We start from the raw sequence: 20,072 nt of genomic DNA, 5'->3' as shown, positions 1-20,072 counted from the left end.
AGGCCACTTCTTCCCCACCTCTACCATGTGCCACGGCACTCCTTCCCTATCTCTACCATGTTACAGACCACTCCTTCCCTTTTTCTACCAATCCTTCCTTTGATCCTACACATTCCTGACCACTTCTTCTCAAGTTCTCGTTCCCAATCTCCACCATGAGCTGGACCACTCATTTCCCATAAGACCAACCCCTTTCATAGCTTACCTAAACTACACAGTGAATATTACTGAAAATATAAGATGTTTTCTTAGTATTATCAGTTCAAAGATTGACTTTAAAATGTTTTTTTTTCTTATCATTGTCGCTACCCTAGACCACCATTGTTAACAGAACATAAGGTCATAGAACATAAGGCTCAGGCTTACACACTTGGCTGCTGGTTCTCTTGTATGTAGACTCTGAGGAGTCGAATTTAATATCATGTCATCCGTGAATACACCCATTTCATCCATAACTGCGGTACTCATTGTTACCTGCTTTTCCTATTTGCACTGCCAGCTTGGTGAGTTTCCCCTGTAATACGGACTTCTCCTTTTTAGGAATACTGGCTTTTTTCTTTTCACGTTCCTCCATTTCTCCACCTTCTGCACTTTTCAGAGGCTGCATCTCCATGGCAACGGCGCCATCCTGCTTTTTAGCTAAAAAAACAAATAAACAGGAAAATCCAGAGTTATTGAATGTCTCGGGGGTCCATTTTATAAGGAGGTCATGTGACCTACACCAAGTCTTGTCCTATTCAGCCTGATTTTAAAGGGGATATCCACTACTAGGACAACCCCATCCAAATGTATGGCCTCGATAAAATAAAAAAAGTTTATTCTCACATCCCGTGCTGGCGGCGTTCCAGCGGTGTTGACACTCGCGGTTTCGGGGCTCTTGTGCAGTTGTATGACACACGGTGCCTGGTGCCCAATCAGAGCCGGCGTCACTGTCGAATTGAGCAGGAAGAGGAAGTCGGAGATCAGATGTTCTATTCGACAGTAGGCGGGGACAGTGACGCCAGCTCTGATTGGGTGCCGGGGTCACATGTCAAAATACCGCATCACAGCCCCAGGACCGCGAGTGCCGACACCGCCAGAATGGCACCGACACAGGAGGTGAGTATAGGCTTTATTATTTTATCAGGCCAAACATTTAGATCAAGAAGGGGTTGTCCTAGTAGTGGATAACCTCTTTAAGATTGAAAAAAAGACAGAAGTCCATCAAGTTTAATCTATTATACTACAGGATATGAGGTGGAAGACAAGTCCAAATCTGAATCGGAGTGACGCTCTGTCACCAACCCATTTACAGTTCTTATAAACCTTTAAAGAGTAAGTGTCGCTTTAATTCAATCAATAGTTCACAAGAAATTAAGAAACTTTGTAACATATCTTATCAGAGAAATCTGCTTCTTTCTCCTGGCTGGTCGTTTACTCTTCAATTCATGTGTAAAAGTAGTAAAATCTGTATACAGGGAACACAGACTTTCACATTACTGAGATAGGAGAAGACAATTGGTGCTTAGAAGATTCTATGTAGAGGGGAGAGGCAGGAGGTGGAGGCCAATACAGACATTCTGCTGCAAGTTCTCCTGAAATGACAGTAACACTTTCTATCTAATAAAAACATATGTAGCTGTCATTTCAGGAGAACTTGCAGCAGAATATCTGTGTTGGCCTCCAGCTCCTCTCTCCTCCCCTCTACATAGAATCTTATAAGCACCAACCGTCATCTCCTATATTAGTAATGGGAAAGTCTGTCTTCGCTGAATATTGATTTTACCTATGAATTAAAAGATCAATTCAGGAGGCGAAAGACTGATTTATTTTATAATATATGTTGAAAAGGCTTATTTTCATGTGTATTATTGATTTATGAAATAAACATTAAAACGAGGCCTACTCTTTAAACTGTATTGCATCTGATAATAAGTAAATTTGTTCAATGAATTCGCCGTGACAACTTCTTTAGAGGCTTCCATAGTCTCGCTGCTCTTACAGTAAAGAAGCCTACTTTTCTTTAGATGCAGTGGATGCCTCCTTGCCTGTATTATTACATGTAGATCTTTAGACCTGTAATAGGTATTAGGTAAAGTCTTGCTTACGCTCTGACTAGTCATTTGTAAAGTGGTACAACTATGTTTTCATCATGTGCATCCTTGCCCCCTTTTTATGATTTTTATGCATTCCATAACATTAGCTGACTTGGCCGCAGCTGCCCGACACTCTTTTCTGTGTCCAGTTTGACGTAATATTCATCTTTTTCCATCACAGTTTTATCTAGTATTTCCTCATTTGATATGTAATGGTGGCTGGCATTTAAAAGGAATCTGTCATCAGATTTTTACTATTTAATCTGATGGCAACATAATGTAGGGGCTGAGAGCCTTATTACAATGATGTATCACTTATTAGGCTGTGTGCTATAGTTTCAATACAATCAGTGTTTTATGAGCAGGCTATTCTCACTGCAGGACTAGGTCTTAAGTGCACACAAGTCAGGCTAATCTGTGTAACCCTGCCTCAACCACTGATTGGCAGCTTCCTGTGTACACTGTACATTGTCAGCAAGCTGCCAATCAGTGGTGGGGGCAGGGTTACACACAGCTCAGCATTCATAGCACCGCAACATCTACAGCAGAGAAAACAGGTATTCTATCAAAACTGCAGCAAGCAGTCCAGTAAGTTTCACATTGCTGGAATCAGGGTTTCTGACCCTACAACTCACTGCTCTCAGATTAAATAGCAAAACCTGATGACAGAGTTCTTTTAACCTTCCCAAGCACATAACTATATGGGAAGCCTATAAGCACAAAATGACTGTTCAAACCAAGCACAGGAGCTTGGTGCACCCTTGTTTTGCATCTATGTTCACCTTCCTCTGACATTAAGGGAATCAAAGGAAGGATGGAGACAGACAGAAAACAATTGGGTGGGAAGATGCATTCAATTACTGATCGCCTGTGCTAGGTCTGGACAGTCGTTTTGTGCTGACTACTTCCCTTTAATGGAACTAAACCACATTTTAATTTCTCTGCCCAAACCTCCATCTAAATCCATTTATAGCATAGCATACCTTCTGCTGTTAGAACAAAACTGACTGAAATAACAATCTCCCAAAAAATTAAGACACTCCCTTTAAAAGGGAGATAAATAGAGCCCACCCCCAAGTCAAATCCCTTATCATTTGGTCAGTTAAGAGCACTAGGTCACCAGGCTATGTCTTTGCAGCAAAAGGATAGCCCATTGATTTCAAATGAAATGGTGTAATTCTTTATTTCCCCTGCGGGGGTGCTGCAGAGAAATTCTATACTCAGTGAAGCAGTCTTAGCAAACAAGAAGGGCTTCAAATTTTTTGAAAATTGAAATTATTGATCAGAGCACCTCCCTGAATTTCGGTGACAAGTTGAGAACATTTTATCAATGATTCATAATGGAAAGTTGATTATTCACCTGAGGAATGTGCGTCAGGAACGGTGTGTCCAAACTCAATCTTTTTAACACTGCGTTAATAGTTTCAAGCAGTAATTGTAAGTGTTCCGCTGGGTAGCGCAAATAATTTCAATTCCTCATATCCATTTTTAAGCTGCCAGTGTGCCCTACCGAGATGGCATTGTTGTCGTACAATTATGCTGCTGGATGGAGGCAGCTATTCGACCATCAGGCCTCCACCAAAATAACGCACCTGAGGCGTATAAATGCAGGCCCACAATAGGAGCCCTGTCAAGCCTTCTTGCTGCAACAGAACACACCCTGTTGTGTCTCATTCCTCCGGTATGAAGTGGGCAGGGAAGAATGAGCAGCCTCATTGGCTGAGGGCCTCCATGCTGTGATCAAACCATTGTGTCGAAATAAACATTTAGGAGGGAAAAGAAAAAATACATACACATAGCCGTACGTCCGTTCTTCCGCTGAGAAGGGCTAATCAATAGCAGCTTACAATAAAATATTATAACACTTAATATATGCATACATAATAATGTCTAAGAGAAACAAACATGTAAACATTTATTGACACCTAACCAGTGGAAGGTAAGTGAGATCCTTCAACTTAAAACATAGACTAAAGACCCCCCACTAGGTGAAAGTCAGACAAAGCCACCAATTTTTACAGGATTGTGCAACCATTTGTGTCAGGACTTGAACCCAGCACCTCTTATGTACAAGGCAGCAGCTCTTCTCTCTGAGCTATTCAGCTCGCTGGACAGTTCCGTGCTAACTCAGATACAAGTACCTACTGTATGTTGTTCCTGATGGTCTCCACCAAACGTTCTTGATTGTCTCAACCCTGTGATCCCCTGATTGAGCACCCTACTTAAACCTGGCAGTGGACTTCCTTCTTTGCAAGATTATAGAGCTCCCAGCCTTTAGTCTAGCTGCTGCTTATTTTCAAGATCCTACTGCTACTCAGTCTACCAACCTCTGGCTATTCCTCACTACGTTACCTACTTATCCCCCCCAACTATACTGCTGCTCCTGTGTACTGACCTCTGGCTACTCCTGACTACATGAACTGCTTATCTTCCCTGCTATACTGCTGCTACCATGTACCAACCTCTGGCTATTCCTGACTACGTTACTTGCTTATCCTCCCAACTATACTGCTGCTCCGTGTACCGACCTCTGGTTATTCCTGACTACACAACCTGCTTATCTTCCCAACTATACTGCTGCTCCATGTACCGACCTCTGGCTATTCCTGACTATGTTACATTCTTATCCTCCCAACTATACTGCTGCTCCTGTGTACCCACCTCTGGCTATACCTGACTACATTACCTGCTTATCCTCCCAACTATACTGCTGCTCCATGTACCAACCTCTGGCTGTTCCTGACTATGTTACCTGCTTATCCTCCTAACTATACTGCTGCTCCGTGTACTGATCTCTGGTTATTCCTGACTACACAACCTGCTTATCTTCCCAACTATACTGCTGCTCCGTGTACCAAACTCTGGCTATTCCTGACTACGTTGCCTGCTTATCCTCCTAGCTATACTGCTGCTCCATGTACCGACCTCTGGCTATATCCTGACTACGTTACCTGCTTATCCTCCCAACTATTCAGCTGCTCCGTGTACCGACCTCTGGCTATTCCTGACTACGTTACCTGCTTATCCTCCCAACTATACTGCTGCTCCGTGTACCGACCTCTGGCTATTCCTGACTATGTTACCTGCTTATCCTCCCAACTATACTGCTGCTCCGTGTACCGACCTCTGGCTATTCCTGACTAGGCTACCTGCCAGTGCTACCCCTGGTTGCAATACCAGTACTCCAAACCAAGTCAGTCCATAACAATCTGATGTGTATGGGGGCCTCCCAACTCTCCCTCTGACAGTTGATATTGGGAGAGAAAAGGATTGTGCATTTGAAACTTTGCCAAGGGCTCATGTGTATAGGAAGTTAGAAGAAATAGTCGTCTGCCAAAGTATTGGAGAAAGAATCAGCAGTGGTGTCCGGATGCTGCCAAGGATGTCACAGATATTGAAATAAAAAAGGGTTTGGTACCGTGTTAGCCAGTTGAAATTAGATTGCTCTAAGTGGGAAACACAAGATAATCTTGTAGTTATGATACCTTTTTTAACAAAAATAAAATAAATTATGTTACAATGCAAACTTTTAAGACTTCTTAGGTCTCTTCCTCTGGAAAACTATGTGAAGAAACATAAATATATGCACAATAAAAAATGTATTAAGCCAGATAGGTACTAACTTACTGATTAGTGGTTGGTTCGACCCCTGGGATTTACAGTGATTGGCAAAAGGAGGATTTTTTTTTATCCCTGTTACAAAATGGAGCAGCAGGTCAGATGCCCCACCATTGCTCTATAAATTCTCCTTGGAGCTACCAGAAAAAGCTGAGCGATGTGTTCGACAGCCCCATAGGGAATGAATGAAGCGGAGGTCGAGTAACAGGATAAAAGTGCTGATCGGTGCAGATCTCAAGAGTCGGACCCCCATTAATCAATAAGTGTCACCTATCCCGTGAATAGATGATAACTTGTCTTCACTGTAAGCCCCTTTCAGTATTAAGCACTGATCCTTGAGTGGGGACTATCTGCCTGTAGTGTTGGATTAGTTACCTTCATCCTTTGGATGGGCTACATGTATTCATCCTTATGGTCACATTAATACAAGCACTTAACAAGCCCACCCTGTGGCAGAGGTGGGCCATAAAATTGGTGATCAGTGATAAAAATTAACATAACAGTTAAGAAAACACTGATTCCTATGGCAAACAGAGCAGTGGGGTAGGGCTCCTGCTGTAGACAGTTGCCTTACAGAATACATCTTGACTATTCTCTGGAGATGTGTATACAATTTGTTTGATTGCAAAATGAGTCAAGAACTTTATTAAAGGGAAAATTGCAGTAATTTCCATTAATTCTTTTGTGTATTATCTAAACATATTTTTATTTTTACTTTATGTACAGGATGCACAGTGGCGACCAATCATCAGCAATCTCATGGTTACTAAATTCCAATGAAATGATCAACCATTGGCTCAATGGAAGGATTTTCTCTGAATAAAGAAAGGGGGAAGTGGTAAGATACATATATAGGTGAAGGGAGTGGGACACTCACAAAATACAGGCACAGCTATAGTATCCCATGTGCTTGATCATATAATAATCAATCACAGAAAAAGCTGTTGTTCTTTGTAGATTGACAGTGAACTCTCAGAGCAGTTTAGTCTGATGAGCTCAAAGTACCACAGTCCAAATACCTTAGATAATTATTCATCACAGCATCCATTGGCAAATAGTTCCATAGTCTCACTGCTCTTACAGTAAATAATCCCTTCTGTTTTGATGGTGAAACGTTCATTCCTCTAGACCAGGGTTGGGGAAACTCTGGTCCCAGGGCCATTTAGGCCCTTGATGACATTCTATCAGGCCCCCGAGCTGATTCTCAGGGACCGTATTCTTGGGCAGGGAGGTGTATTTTGATTGCCACCAGCTCATTAATTTCTTCTTGCTCTGTTAGCACACACACACAGTGTTCACTACTGAACACTGAAGGGCATGCAATGAAAGATTACATCCTGAAACCAGTGCCAGGGTCAGGATGTACTTTGTGGGCGGAGTTTGTATGGCCCCCGAAGGATGGTATAAATATCCAAATGGCCCTTGGCAGGAAAAAGATTCCCCACCCCTGCTCTAGACAATGTGGACTATCCTCCTATCTCAAGACATGTGAACTGAGATCCTAACCAACGTAAGTATTCCATAAAGGTAAAAAGTCTATGCCTATTGCCAAACCACATTGCTGAACCCAAACCAGGACCAAGATTTCTGCAAGGCACAGGAGACCTGCCCATGCTTGTAAAACCCAAAATGGTGAGTAGAGTAATGACAAACCTTCTTGGATACTTTATAATAACTTCTAGACAAGTTAAAGGGAATCTGTTACCAGGCTTTTCGCACCTAATCTGAAAGCAGCATAATGTAGAGACAGAGACCCCGATTCCAGAGATGTATCACTTACTGGGCTGATTGCTGCTTTATAAGCAGGAGATTATCACTGGATAACAAGTAAAGCTGCTGCTAGGTAGTCCTCCATATTCATGAGCTCTATGTAACCCCACCCCTATCACTGATTGGCAGCTTTCTGCCTATGCACGGTGTACACAGACAGCTGCCAATCAGTGACGTAAGTGGGGTTACAGCTCAGGATTCAGATAACTGCTAGATCTGCAGCAGATAAAACCGGGATTTTATCAAAACTGAAGCAAGCAGGCCAGTAACTGATAAATCACTGACAGCTTTCATCTTTGACCACAAAGACAAAGCACTCATCTGTATGCTGAGATTATTTTCCAGTCACATATGGCACTCTTAACACATTACCTTTATTTTGAATATTCTCCACTGCCCCATCCTGCTGCTTTCCTACAACAAAAGAGGGGTGACAAACACAACACTTGAAAACAAACAAGACAGTACACTGTAACCACAGAAGTAGACAAGTGTTACATGGCAGGAGGGTTCATGCTGGGCAGCCAAAGCAATGCTCTACATGGAACTGAGAAGGACTGATGGAATGGAGACAGAACAGGTGGCTTTTCACAATGTGATCAATCCCTTCCAAGTTTTTCGTAATCTGCAGTACAGTAATCTAGAATTATGTTGAACTATTGCAGAAATTGAGTCCTGCACAAAACTGTAGTGGTTTGGACTCTCACAGCATATTTTATGTTCATTTTATTTTGGGCCATAATCCTGAACGCATTCAAAGAAATGCATTGCTTAAGCAGATTGGTGGAGTACCATCACCTTAATGCAAGGGTGAGATAAGAAGCAGTGACATCAGTGCTCTATATCTAGAGCCAACAGCTTGGGAGTATTAACTCAGGGAGTGTGGTTTTGACAACCACTGCTGCAACTTCTAAATCTTGCAGTTGCATTTCATGTAGTCTATGAATGTCAGGTACTATAAAAAATTGGACAAAAGATTATTATTTGTTACAATTGATATTGTATAGTATATATTTTAGGCTGGACTTTTACAATAACTTATTAGTATGTTTTTGCTGTATTGGAAGGGTCTGGAGTATTTGGAGAAAACTTATACAGATACTAGGATAGTAAAAAGAGCTCTGCCACTCATTTTACTTCTCATGTGTGAATGACAATCATTTCTGACTGCTTGAATTTTAGTATGGTTAGAGTATAAGTGTTAGGATTATAGGTACCGCTATGGGGTAGAATGCTACCCCAATAGCCAACCATGCATGGTTTGGAATTAATTTCATTTAAATGACAATGAAAATTATTCTTTCTAAACAATAAGACACCTCAGGATCACACAGCATTACAGCATAATGTTTCACCAAAATGTATTGTCTCAAAATAAAACAATTGTGACAGGGTCACTGATGTTGTACATGAGGGGAGATATGTGTCACAAAGATTGCTTTCCTGTGTGATGTGAAAGCCATATGTGTTTTCTCCAGCATGATATGTGCTGAGAGCAATCCAGTTGCTATATGGACATGGCTTTCATGGTGGGTAGGTCAGAGATGGGCGGGATGCCTACCCACCATATCTCCACCTTCAGGGTGTGGCTGGAGGGGAGTTAAATGTCCAGCCAGTTTTTTTTCTGTCTATGTGTGTGGAGGAAGCAAACCTCCAGATTGCTAGCTCCTGCGAGAGCTGCCGTGTGGACCTGGGCAGGACGGTGTATGAACTGTTTATTTTCATTTGAGCTGGACAGGCTGTTTTTCTGTTACAATTTTGTTTTCTTTTGGTATAAGAGGCAATAAACCACTGAGAGACTTTAACCACCCCTGTGCCTGAGTCTACCTCGAGGAGCAGTTAAGCCTGTTAACCTCTCACACAATGAACAAATCACAACTCGTGACTATTTTCTTAGATTGTCCCTCCATCTTAACCATTTACCATCTACCTTTTATGTATAATTTTCTGTGGTCTTTTACTTGCATAAATAAATAAAAATATAGAGATCCATCTGTTCCCCAACAAGAAGATGTTTGGAGAAAAATGAAATCCAACATACATGATATTCTAATCTGCCGAGACGCTTCAACGGGTCCAAGTTAATATATATACATATATAGTATATATGGGGGCTGGTGGAACATTTCATTTTAGTGCTAAATGCTAAAAGACAATGCCACCAAGCCACTCTGCCTTATCCAAAGTCTTTAGAGATAGGATTAAGCTCCAGGTGTACAAAAGTCTAATTACTGCTCTAGATTCATGACAACTATCAGGGCACTTATCAAATCAAATAGGGAAGGCACCTAGACTTCCAAACATTTGCCAATGTAGCCCTCATATCTGTACCTCGTCATTAGATGTCACAGGTGACACGAAGAACTGTCTTGAAAAGAGTCAATTGACGTTGACTTGACCACCACACAAGCAGTGGCCAGCAAGCAGGTGAGATCAAATATAAAAATGCCCTTGTGTCATAATTTTGTCAGGGCAAGTTTCTCAAATTTCTTTTTGTAATAAATAAACGGATGACCCCCAAATACTGGCAAAGCAAATAATGATGTGACGTGGTCTTCATCTGCATAGCTTACTCAAATCTAGATAGTTTGTCTAGAGTGGACAGATTGAGTAGAATGTATTCCAAGGCTTTGTAGACCTATTTCTGTGAACACTAAGGTAAATTTGACAATGCCCTGATTTGGTGCTATTTCTAATTTCTGGACTTCAATATTTTTTATAATTTTTAAAAGAGTCAAGTCAAATATGTATAGAATCGTTCCATACACAAACACAAAGGAACACGTAGAAAAAAAACAATGAAATCAATATATCAATAAAGTTTATCTTTTTTTTTTTTTTTTGCTTTTTACCTCCAACAAAACAGAGCAAGAAAATATATCAGGCTCTTTAGGCCATGTGCACACGTTGAGTGTTTGGTGATTTTTTTTTACCTCCATATTTGTAGGCCAAAGCCAGGAATGGGTTAAAAATGCAGAAGTGGTGACGTGCTTCTATTAGACTTTTCCTCTGACTGACTGTTCCATTCCTGGTTTTGGCTTACAAATTCTTAGGTAAAAAACTCACCAAATACTCAGCATGTGACCGTTGCCTCACTCTCTCTCTGGATCCACTATTGTAGCTACTACTCCTTCTAATGAACCAGATGACTCTAATGTGTAGAAAACTTGGCAATCAGGTAAATGTTGTAAACAGATAATTTTATTTTGTGCAGGCAATCGAAAAATAAAAAAAAATGTTTTGGTCCTACAATGACCTTTATCAGTCTGACAGATTACAGTGTGCACCGGGTTACAGGCAGAAACAAACGCTCAGGATATGCATCACATTTACCTGAGTGCCAAGTTTTCTACAAGATTTACATGGGAGAGGATCCTACTTGGGCACCATCCACAGGAGTGCCGTAATTACCATTTTTGATCTAATTTAATGTGTGTCTGGTCAACCATCATCAAAAATCCAGCACAAGTAAATTAATGGGGTACATCCGTATAGGCAATAATGATTTTGGAGAACTGGTCGAGATTGGTTGTGGACCGGTAGACCCAAAAAGTCCACTTCCAAGAAAGGTAGAAGTTGTAATCAAGCTCTACTGGCCCAAAGACTCTTCTGCCACATAAGTAGGGAGTCCCAGAAAACTCAAGTTGTACTTCTCAACACCAATTTATATATACATGCATTGTTTTTTTTCCGAGTACATTGGTCTAAAACCCATAGGTTCAACATTTCTTGCAAAACGTCTACAGGACACTTCACAACAGCTGGAGGCCAAATTTTGGGGACTATTGCTCAATGGAATGTAACGTGGTCTTTTCCGATGGTTGGTTTGTTTTGTCATGCGATGTTCCTCTAACTACATACTTCATTTCATTTTTTAGTTTTCACTCTCATCCACTCAATGTCCAATGAAGCATTCAGTTAAAAGTCTGCCATGATGCCATGTAGATGCCATGTACTGGTAGATCCTCTCTACCGCCAGAAATTCAGGTCAGCGCTGAAGCATGGAGATGTCTACATATTGTTTTCTACATGGATTTATGATAACTAATAAGGTAACTCAGACTGTGAAATTTACCTTTCTTGTCTTTCTTCTCTTCCTCTTCTCCACCAGCTCCAAGCAAGGTGAAAATGATCCCGGTCTGTGAGTTTACACCAACAGCTGTCACCACCATTCTGCCAGACCCCTCCATGACATGGGTACCTGCCAACACATGACTCATGATGAGTACTGCAACTAGACAGCAGGGACAGATCTTCGTCCCTCTCCTGCCTGGTTCAACTGAGGTCTTGACGTTACGAATTACAGCACAGATCACATTACGAGCTTTGCCAAAGTGCCTGCAGTCCAATTATGCTTAATATGCCAGGGCTGTTATAAGGGAGGAAGAAAGAGGTGAACGTGAGCCAGTCACTGGGGTTCCTGCTGTGTCCACCTGCTGTCTGGGTCTATCTGCTGCCATTATCTACAAAATTAAGCCTTTGGCTTTTGCTAACTTTAATACGCCATTCTGGCTTATTGAAAAAGGGAAAGTAACAGTAAATATAAAAATTGTCACTTTGCTTTTAGCAATCAGCACGATTCAACCAAAATCATAATACCTCTATTGACTCGGTGCAGTAAATTACAAGCAATCCCATACGGAAAAGGTAATTGTGACCCTGGTCAAGGACGGAGACTTTGAAATATTTTGCAAAATTAACTCCTGCCTCTTATGAATGTATGATTCCAGAAAAGTGCACTTTTAAAGATATCTTTCACTTTTAACAGCTTTAAAAAATAGGAATTGTCACGTTTCGAAATTCAGTTTCGACTTCCGTATTAGGAAATGATGAGTTAGTAGAGGAGGCTTCCAGAGCCTACAGTGGGGAAAATAAGTATTTGATACACTGCCGATTTTTAAAGTTTTCCCACCTACAAGGAATGGAGAGCTCTGGAATTTTTAACGTAGGTACACTTCTCCTGTGAGATACAGAATCTAAATAAATAAAAACGGAAAATCACATTGTATGATTTTTACATTATTTGCATTTTATTGCATGAAATAAGTATTTGATACAACTGGAGGGATCTGTAACTCAACGTTGCCCAGTGACAGCCCTGAAACTGAAAGATCTGGAGAAGATCTGTATGGAGGAGTGGGCCAAAATCCCTTCTGCAGTGTGTGCAAACCTGGTCAAGAGCTATGGGAAACGTCTGACCTCTGTAATTGCAAACAAAGGTTTCTGTACCAAATATTAAGTTCTGTTTTTCTATTGTATCAAATGCTTATGTCATCCGATAAAATGCAATTTAATTATTTAAAATCATACAATGTGATTTTCTGAATTTTATTTTTAGATTCTGTCTCTTACAGGTGAAGATAAAAATTACAGACCTCTCCATTCTTTGTTGGTGGGAAAACTTGCAAAATCGGCAATGCATCATATACTTATTTTACCAACTGTATCTATTAGATTGAGGGCAGGGTGGTTACTATCTTTCCCTCTAGAGAAAACAGGATAAAGGCATATTATTTCAGTAGGAATTTCTTAATATCTTCTGTAATGGTACTACCAAAGTGTTGAACCATTTCTGCCAGATTTCTAGACTTGTAATAGCTGAACACCAGTTGATCTTTGTCATTGGTCAGTTTGATCATTGGTGGGGGGGATATCTACCAAAATGAGATTGTCCAAAATGGCCAACCTATTTTAGGCTTTTCGTTATCCAAGGTGGAGCAAGATGTGCCAACTTAGCAACTCCACCCAAATTGCTTGGTGCAGGTGTTTGAGTAAAAGGTGTTGTCCTAGAAAATCTGCCCTGGCAGCTATCAATTCTTTATAAATAATTTTCAGTCTGTTAGATAAGGTCTTATGTCCTCACCAGAAAGCAGCATTGGGTCTTTCTCTACAGACTTGCGCACATGGTCTGATTCTCCTGTCAACGAACTTTCGTCAATTTTAAGATCGTTTCCCTGGATCAGAACTCCATCTGCGGGCAGCAGGTCGCCTGCAAAAAATATTACAACATTAATGAAGTTCATCTTCTTCTGCAATATTAATGCCGTTCTCGAGCAATGATCTGAATACATGTGTGAGTCACTACCGTAGGAGGCCACAAAAGAGGAGAAACGTTACTCTGGAATTATCACTTTTACATCAGAAAACTTTATCTTGAGTGATTTTTCCACTGAGCTCAAGAGGCAAAAGAAAGCAATTGGAAAACCAGGAGAAAACATATTGTATAGAAGAATTCATCCTTGTGGGACATAATCACCATATTTGATCTGGGCGATGTCTCCCACAATGAGCTCAGCCACGGGAATCTGAATGACTTGTGCGTTTCTGATGACGGAGAATCTTTGCTCTTGCTCTATGCGACTCTGCAGTCCCCGGAACTGTTTCTCCTTACTCCAGTCATTGAAGGCCGTCACCCACACCACGCATATTACAGATAACAATATGGCAGCTCCCTCTATCCACCCAGCTTCTGACTCTCCTTCATCATGGCCCCCGCCTTGCACATTTCCACAGTCTGTGAGAGAGAAAAAGATAAAACATGTTTAAACATATTTTAAGCGAGTATTCTCAATCAGAGAACAGGGCCAAGACTGATCAGTCCTGAGCACCCCTAGAGCTTTGGGACTGGGCTAATTTCAGATAAAGACATGAGTCTCCTGCTGTGTAGCCTAGCCTAGAATTGGGTTCATGACTGAGAAGAGACACTGTGTAGAGCAGAAGATCATTCATCACTGATCCAGGGCGGGTGGAAGAGGAATGAGTGTGACCTTAGGACTGAGGGATAACTAATAAATGGCAGTGGTTTCCCTGCAAGGGAGTGACGAATGTTTGGTAATCTGGAACCGTCCAATTATTATTGGCTTGACAAAGTATGAGGACTTTTAAGCAAGTTGTTTAAGAAGGACTCAACGCAGATCCTGCCCCCTCTCAACACACACCATTGGAGCGCTATTATTCCACTGAAAGGAAACTGCAAAGAATTCCCATCTGTTTAAGAACTGTGCTTCATTGGAGTGTAACTGCCAAGCTCAGTGCCTCTACTGAGTATCAGCATCAAGCCGAGTTTGTTGTCTCCTCAGACCACTTGCACCCCATTCTCCAGCTTGGGTCCAATAACCTGCATTTCAGGCAGACCTGCCCTGACTTACACATCAGTTTGCTTTATTCTCTTAAAATAAAGCCTGGTGTAGTTCTTTCAGCAAGGTACACACAGTAGCATGGGCACCCCCTATCAAAATTACTATTATTGTGAACAGTTAAGCAAATTGAAGATGAAATGTTCTCTAAAAGGCCTAAAGTTAAAGATGGCACATTCCTTTATATTTTAGGCAAACAGCAAATATATATTTTCATATTTTACATTTTAAGGAAAATGGGCCAATGCAAAAGTTGGTGTACCCTGCATGGTTAGTACCTAGTCGCACCACCCTTTGAAAGTATCAGAGCTTGTAAACGCTTTTTGTAGCCAGACGGAGTCTTTTAATCTTTGTTTGAGGGATTTTCATCCTTTCTTCCCTGGAAAATTCTTCCAATTCTGTGAGATTCCTGGGTCATCTTTTATACACTGCTGTTTTGAAGTCAAACCACAAATTTTCATTGTTGTTCAGATCAGGGGACTGTGAGGGCCACTGTAAAACCTTCAGCTTACATCTTTTGAGGTTGTCTATTGTGGATTTTGACGTGTGTTTATGATTATCCATTTGTAGAAGCCATACTCTTTTCAACTTCAGCTTTTTATAGATGGTGTTATGATTGCACCAAGAATTTGTTGAAATTTCATTGAATCCATTGTTCCCTCTAGCCGTGAAATGTTCCCTGTGCCATTGGCTGCTACACAACCCCAAAGCATGATTGATCCACCCCCATGCCTAATGGTTGGTGAGATGTTCTTTTCCTGAAATTCTGTGCCCTTTTTTTCTCCACACATACCTTTCATCATTGTCGCCAAAGAATTCTATTTTAACCTCAATGGTCCACAAGACTTGTTTCCAAGATACTTATAATGCTGTATTTATGGTGAGGACACAGGAGAGTTTTTTTTTCTCTGATGACTCTTCTATGAAGGTCATGTGTAGGTGTAGAACAATGTACCACCACTCCAGAGTCTGCTATATCTTCCTGAAAGTCTTTTGCAGTCAAGTGAGGTTTCTGATTTGCCTCTCTAGCAATCCTACAAGTAGCTTTCACTGAAATTATGCTTGGTCTTCCAGATCTTATCTTGACCTCCACTGTCCCCGTTAACTGCCATTTATTAATTACATTTCAAATTGAGGAAAGGGAAACTTGAAAACCTTTGCTATCTTATTATAGCCTTCTCCTGCTTTGTGGATCTCCACCATTTTCATTTTAAGAGTGCTAGGCAGCTGCTTAGAAAACCATGGATGCTTTTTTTTTGGCCCAAGATTAAAGGAGGCTAAAAATTTGCATCACCTGGCCTTTCCTAACTGTGATAGTGAACAAGCCATAACCCTAACATGCTAGTTAAGGTCTGAAACCTTGGTCAACGTTATCAGAGCACACAAATCTCCAAGGGTGCTCAAACTTTTGCATTGGACTGTTTTCCTTTTCGCAGTTTTTAAAATGTAAAAGATGAAGATACATATATGTTTTGCTACAATACAAAGAAAACGTATCATCTTTAACTTTAGGCCTTTTGGAGATCATTTCATCTTGAGCTTGCAAACTTCACAATAACATGGGTGCCCAAACTTTTACATGCCACTATAACTATTACTGATAAAGATTTCTGAGGAACCTACTAAATTATTGACAAAATGGATGACTTGTCCACCCTAAAGAATTATTGTCCTAACTGAACCATAATATATATCTCCATAATGGAGGCCATTTTGACATTTATTGAACCGAAAACCATGACATTTCTCCAAAGTACCACCAATTTGAGATGATCAGATCTCAATAGTCCATTTCTCAATTCCTGTATTCCTTGTGTAAAACGCCCTCTTCTTTGAGTCTATCGACCTTTAAGAAGACGATTGACCACGTATAACATTATGATTGGTTGTCTAGAGGAGGCTTCACTGTACTCTAAAACGCATTACATATCATCAAGATAATGTAGAAAACAGATCTTGGAACTGATCCCTACCGTCAGCAGATTGTGGATACCATTAAATGTTACTAAGGTTCATGGGATGAAAGCTTAATATTTCTAGCGATGAAGGAAGCTGACTCAACAAACGTGGAGGCCATCCCTTCATGGGTGAATGATTGCAGAGCTTTTCCAGGTTTATTTCTTGCATGTGGTCATTACACTAAAGCCCAGATATATAAATTGTATCAACTTTAATTAATCAAACCAGTTATTATTTTTCAGGTGGATTCTGCCATGGAAATCACCTGAAAAACTATGAGAAAACAAGCAAAACATTGATAATATGCATCTCTATGTAAAAACTCACTGTTTTAATGTTCAGGATTGTTGTGAACATATTTTAACCCCTTCAGATTTCAAAAAACACCAAAAGGTTGTAAGAAGTCCATTCTTGTGGCATTTTCCGGTTGTAAGTCGCTTTTGTATTTTACACTACAAATCAATGTCAGAGCTTAAAATTTTTTTTTTAGTGTTTTGCCATCATTTTTGCCTAGAAATAAAATCCCTAGCGTTTTCTTCACTATTCAATGGAGAGATAAAAAAGGACAGGAAAACCATAATAAAAGAAGACTTTGCAAAAACCATTGGAAAACCCTCCAAAAAATGACAGAAAAAGCAAAGCAAAATACAATTTAGGAAAAAAAAATCATCAGTGTATTCTGATTGTAAAACTCAGTGACCATACCCCAAAGCTGATTTTCTTATTTTTAGCCTAAGGGATTTTGAAACATCCTTTAAGCCCAGGCTGGTGGAGTAAATGATTATGTGGCACCACCATACTGTCTTTAGGGTGATACCATTGGAAACAGAGGTATAACTTGAAGCTCCTAATACCAAGGCCCTCCCATCTACATTGTTATTTTATTACTGGCGTTATGTTAAAAAAAGGGTCTGTGACCTCTTTACGGCCAAAGGTGCTACTGCTACCTCCGCTCTTTACCCCCAAAGCTAAAGCCATGACCAGATATCCACGGGAGCATGGAGTTCCAACAGCGTGTGTCACCCGCTAGACAACCACCATCACTATAGAGGGTCCATCATTACATAAGCCGAGCCTGTATACAGGAGCGTGTAAGCTCCAGAACGATAATGCAGGTTGGAGATTCCACAATGAACGTCGTCGGTGTGAGCATATGTGCGTGCCTTATTGATGTAGCGCTGCTCACGGTATGTAGGTTTGTAGGTCAAGCAAAATAATAAGTTCTGAAAGGCGCTGAGAATTTAACACTTTATTACGGAGGAGGCATATCTTGCTGAGCTTGCAGTTGTTTGTTCTATTTCATGTTATTCTTTATTACGGTATTTAATGAGCATCCAAATGGAAAAACCGCACACGTTCCTGTACGAGCAGTAAAAGGGAGGAATATCCCTGCTTCGCTGTGCAACGACCCTGAAAAATGATAATGTAAAGACTGGAAATCTGGACTTTAGGCATTAACTATATCAGGTGGGAATGGATGTAGAAGAAGCGGCTGCACCGACCACTGGGAACCTAACGATCGTGAGGGGCCTTCCTATAGATTTTGCATTGGGACCCAATGGCTTCAGGTGTCTTCCAATGCACTATGAGGTTTATGAAAAGCAAGTAGAGAATTATTATCTACTGGACAAGGGTACACTTACTTTGGTACAGTATCGGAGCCAATTACTACATGCAGCCCCGTTATAAAATACACTGATAAGTCAACTAATTTTCCTTTGTATTTATTTACAGGTAGCAGGAAAATAAAGGAGAAAATCTGAACTGAAGAGGAGCCTGACTACTGACCAAAAATAGTCCCTTGGAAAAGGGCATTTTTGAGTCTTTTAATAACTCAACAGGTTAACAGCTTCAAAAATTCCATTTTTAAATGTCTCCAAAACTAAGCTAAAACTGAGCACCACATCAATCAGATCCTAGCAGTAAGTACTCAATTACCTTTCAGCGCCTCCACAGGAGAACTAAAGCACTACATGGTCCATGTATTATATTGATGTGATGGTCCTCCAAAGAGCTGTTCTTTGTTTAATATAGATGGTATAACATGGTGGGATGGAGAACAATGACATAGATGAAGGCCACCTTTGATTAGCTAGTACGTGACCAAAATGGATATTGACCCAGCATTCGGGAGGACTTTGGTCTTTAAGATTACAATATCAACTACCATACATCCTCTCAACAGTTGGAAATTACTGCAATCAGAACATGGTAATAGATAGTAAATTATCCTGCAGTGTCTCCACAGAAGACCTAAAGCATTACATGGTCAATGTAATGTATGTATGTGGTGGGCCTCCAAAGAGCTGTTCTTAATTAACCACAGATGTTATTGGGATGGAGCACGTTGAAATAGATGAAGGCCCCCCTAGTACATGTCCAAAATGGACATTGGCCAAGCATTTCAAAGGATGTTGGTTTTAGTAAAAAATTAATTTTTCAAAGGCAAGGGTATTTTTCATCAAAGCTCCATCTGGCCATCACTCGCTCAATGAATATCCACCTCTTTATTTCTTAATATGTTTTGCATTTCCACATGATTACTCAGAGTCATCTACAGTAGGTCCCACAAGTCAACAATGTCATTAAGTTTTGCGTTTACTAGGTAAGGGAACAGAGCTGATTAGTTGAAGAGCCAAGGGGACTGCTATATAAAGCTTCTTTTGAGGAGAGGAACTATTGGACCTACCATAGACAAACAAGACTGAAGGGGGTCAATAATGATTAGTATATGCATTGTCTTACATCCTCTCTCCAGCTGGCAGTAGATAATGTTAAGGTTTGATCATATCACCCGTGTCACTTCAATATCTGAGAATCTAATGGTATTAGGAATTAATAAACATGTCAATTGGGGTTAAATATTGGGTCACCTGAATTGATATCTATAAAGTCAAATAGACCTATGGGCAATTAGACAATAATTTGAAATCCACCATCATTAACTATGATCCATTGGTTGAAGAGTTGGATGGACTATAGATTGGGCATGTCCATTTGGATCTCTTAACACTTTTGTAATGGAGACCTGTCTGATACTGGGGATCGTTCTGTTGCATTACTGAACCCAAAAAGAAAGACTTTGTTTACAGATACACAATTCGCAGCTGGGAACAATACAGTTGAGTATAAACCATTGTAGAGCAATCGATTAGCCTATATGATGTGGAAACTTGCTCTACATTATGTCTTCTATAGGAGCTCTGGTGGAAATGTTGGTGGTAGGCTGCCTAGAGATAAGCATTGTATGGGAGGAGTTTGGGTGGTGCATATAGGAGATCTTCGAATACAAGGTGTCTTTGTAGGGTTTGATGTACGGGCAGCTTAGCACATCTGTCAGTACTGATTCAGTCTGTTCATCCTGCATTGGGAGCAAAACTCTGTGAAGAAGCTCTTGACAAGTGTCAAACAATATGTTTGATATATCAGAGCTGAAGTGGTAATTCTATATTATAGAAGCTCTCATAAGAAATCTTTACTCCAGGTATTCATAGCTTCTTAAGGAGATGCCTAC

The 20,072-nt window shown here is 40.5% G+C and overlaps 1 protein-coding gene across 5 annotated transcripts in view; it reads right to left on the bottom strand.

The window, feature by feature from the left end:
- The window catches only part of ATP2B3 (ATPase plasma membrane Ca2+ transporting 3), a 335,730-nt gene that overhangs the window by 51,487 nt on the left and 264,171 nt on the right, over positions 1–20,072 (bottom strand). For 3 of the 5 annotated variants that reach the window (XM_077283797.1, XM_077283799.1, XM_077283795.1), the window contains exons 5-9: positions 13,720–13,977; positions 13,327–13,452; positions 11,539–11,664; positions 7,836–7,877; positions 475–639 (exon numbers count right to left, since the gene is read on the bottom strand). In XM_077283797.1, the coding sequence (XP_077139912.1) occupies positions 475–639; positions 7,836–7,877; positions 11,539–11,664; positions 13,327–13,452; positions 13,720–13,977 (717 nt within the window). The remainder of the gene's footprint in view (positions 1–474; positions 640–7,835; positions 7,878–11,538; positions 11,665–13,326; positions 13,453–13,719; positions 13,978–20,072) is intronic. The other 2 variants (XM_077283798.1, XM_077283796.1) reach the window with 1 other exon arrangement.

Source organism: Ranitomeya variabilis, chromosome 2, assembly GCF_051348905.1.
Source record: "Ranitomeya variabilis isolate aRanVar5 chromosome 2, aRanVar5.hap1, whole genome shotgun sequence".
NCBI classification, from domain to species: Eukaryota; Metazoa; Chordata; class Amphibia; order Anura; family Dendrobatidae; genus Ranitomeya; species Ranitomeya variabilis.
The sequence above is the reverse complement of the archived record's forward strand: the minus strand, read 5'-3'. Positions and strand labels throughout refer to the sequence as shown.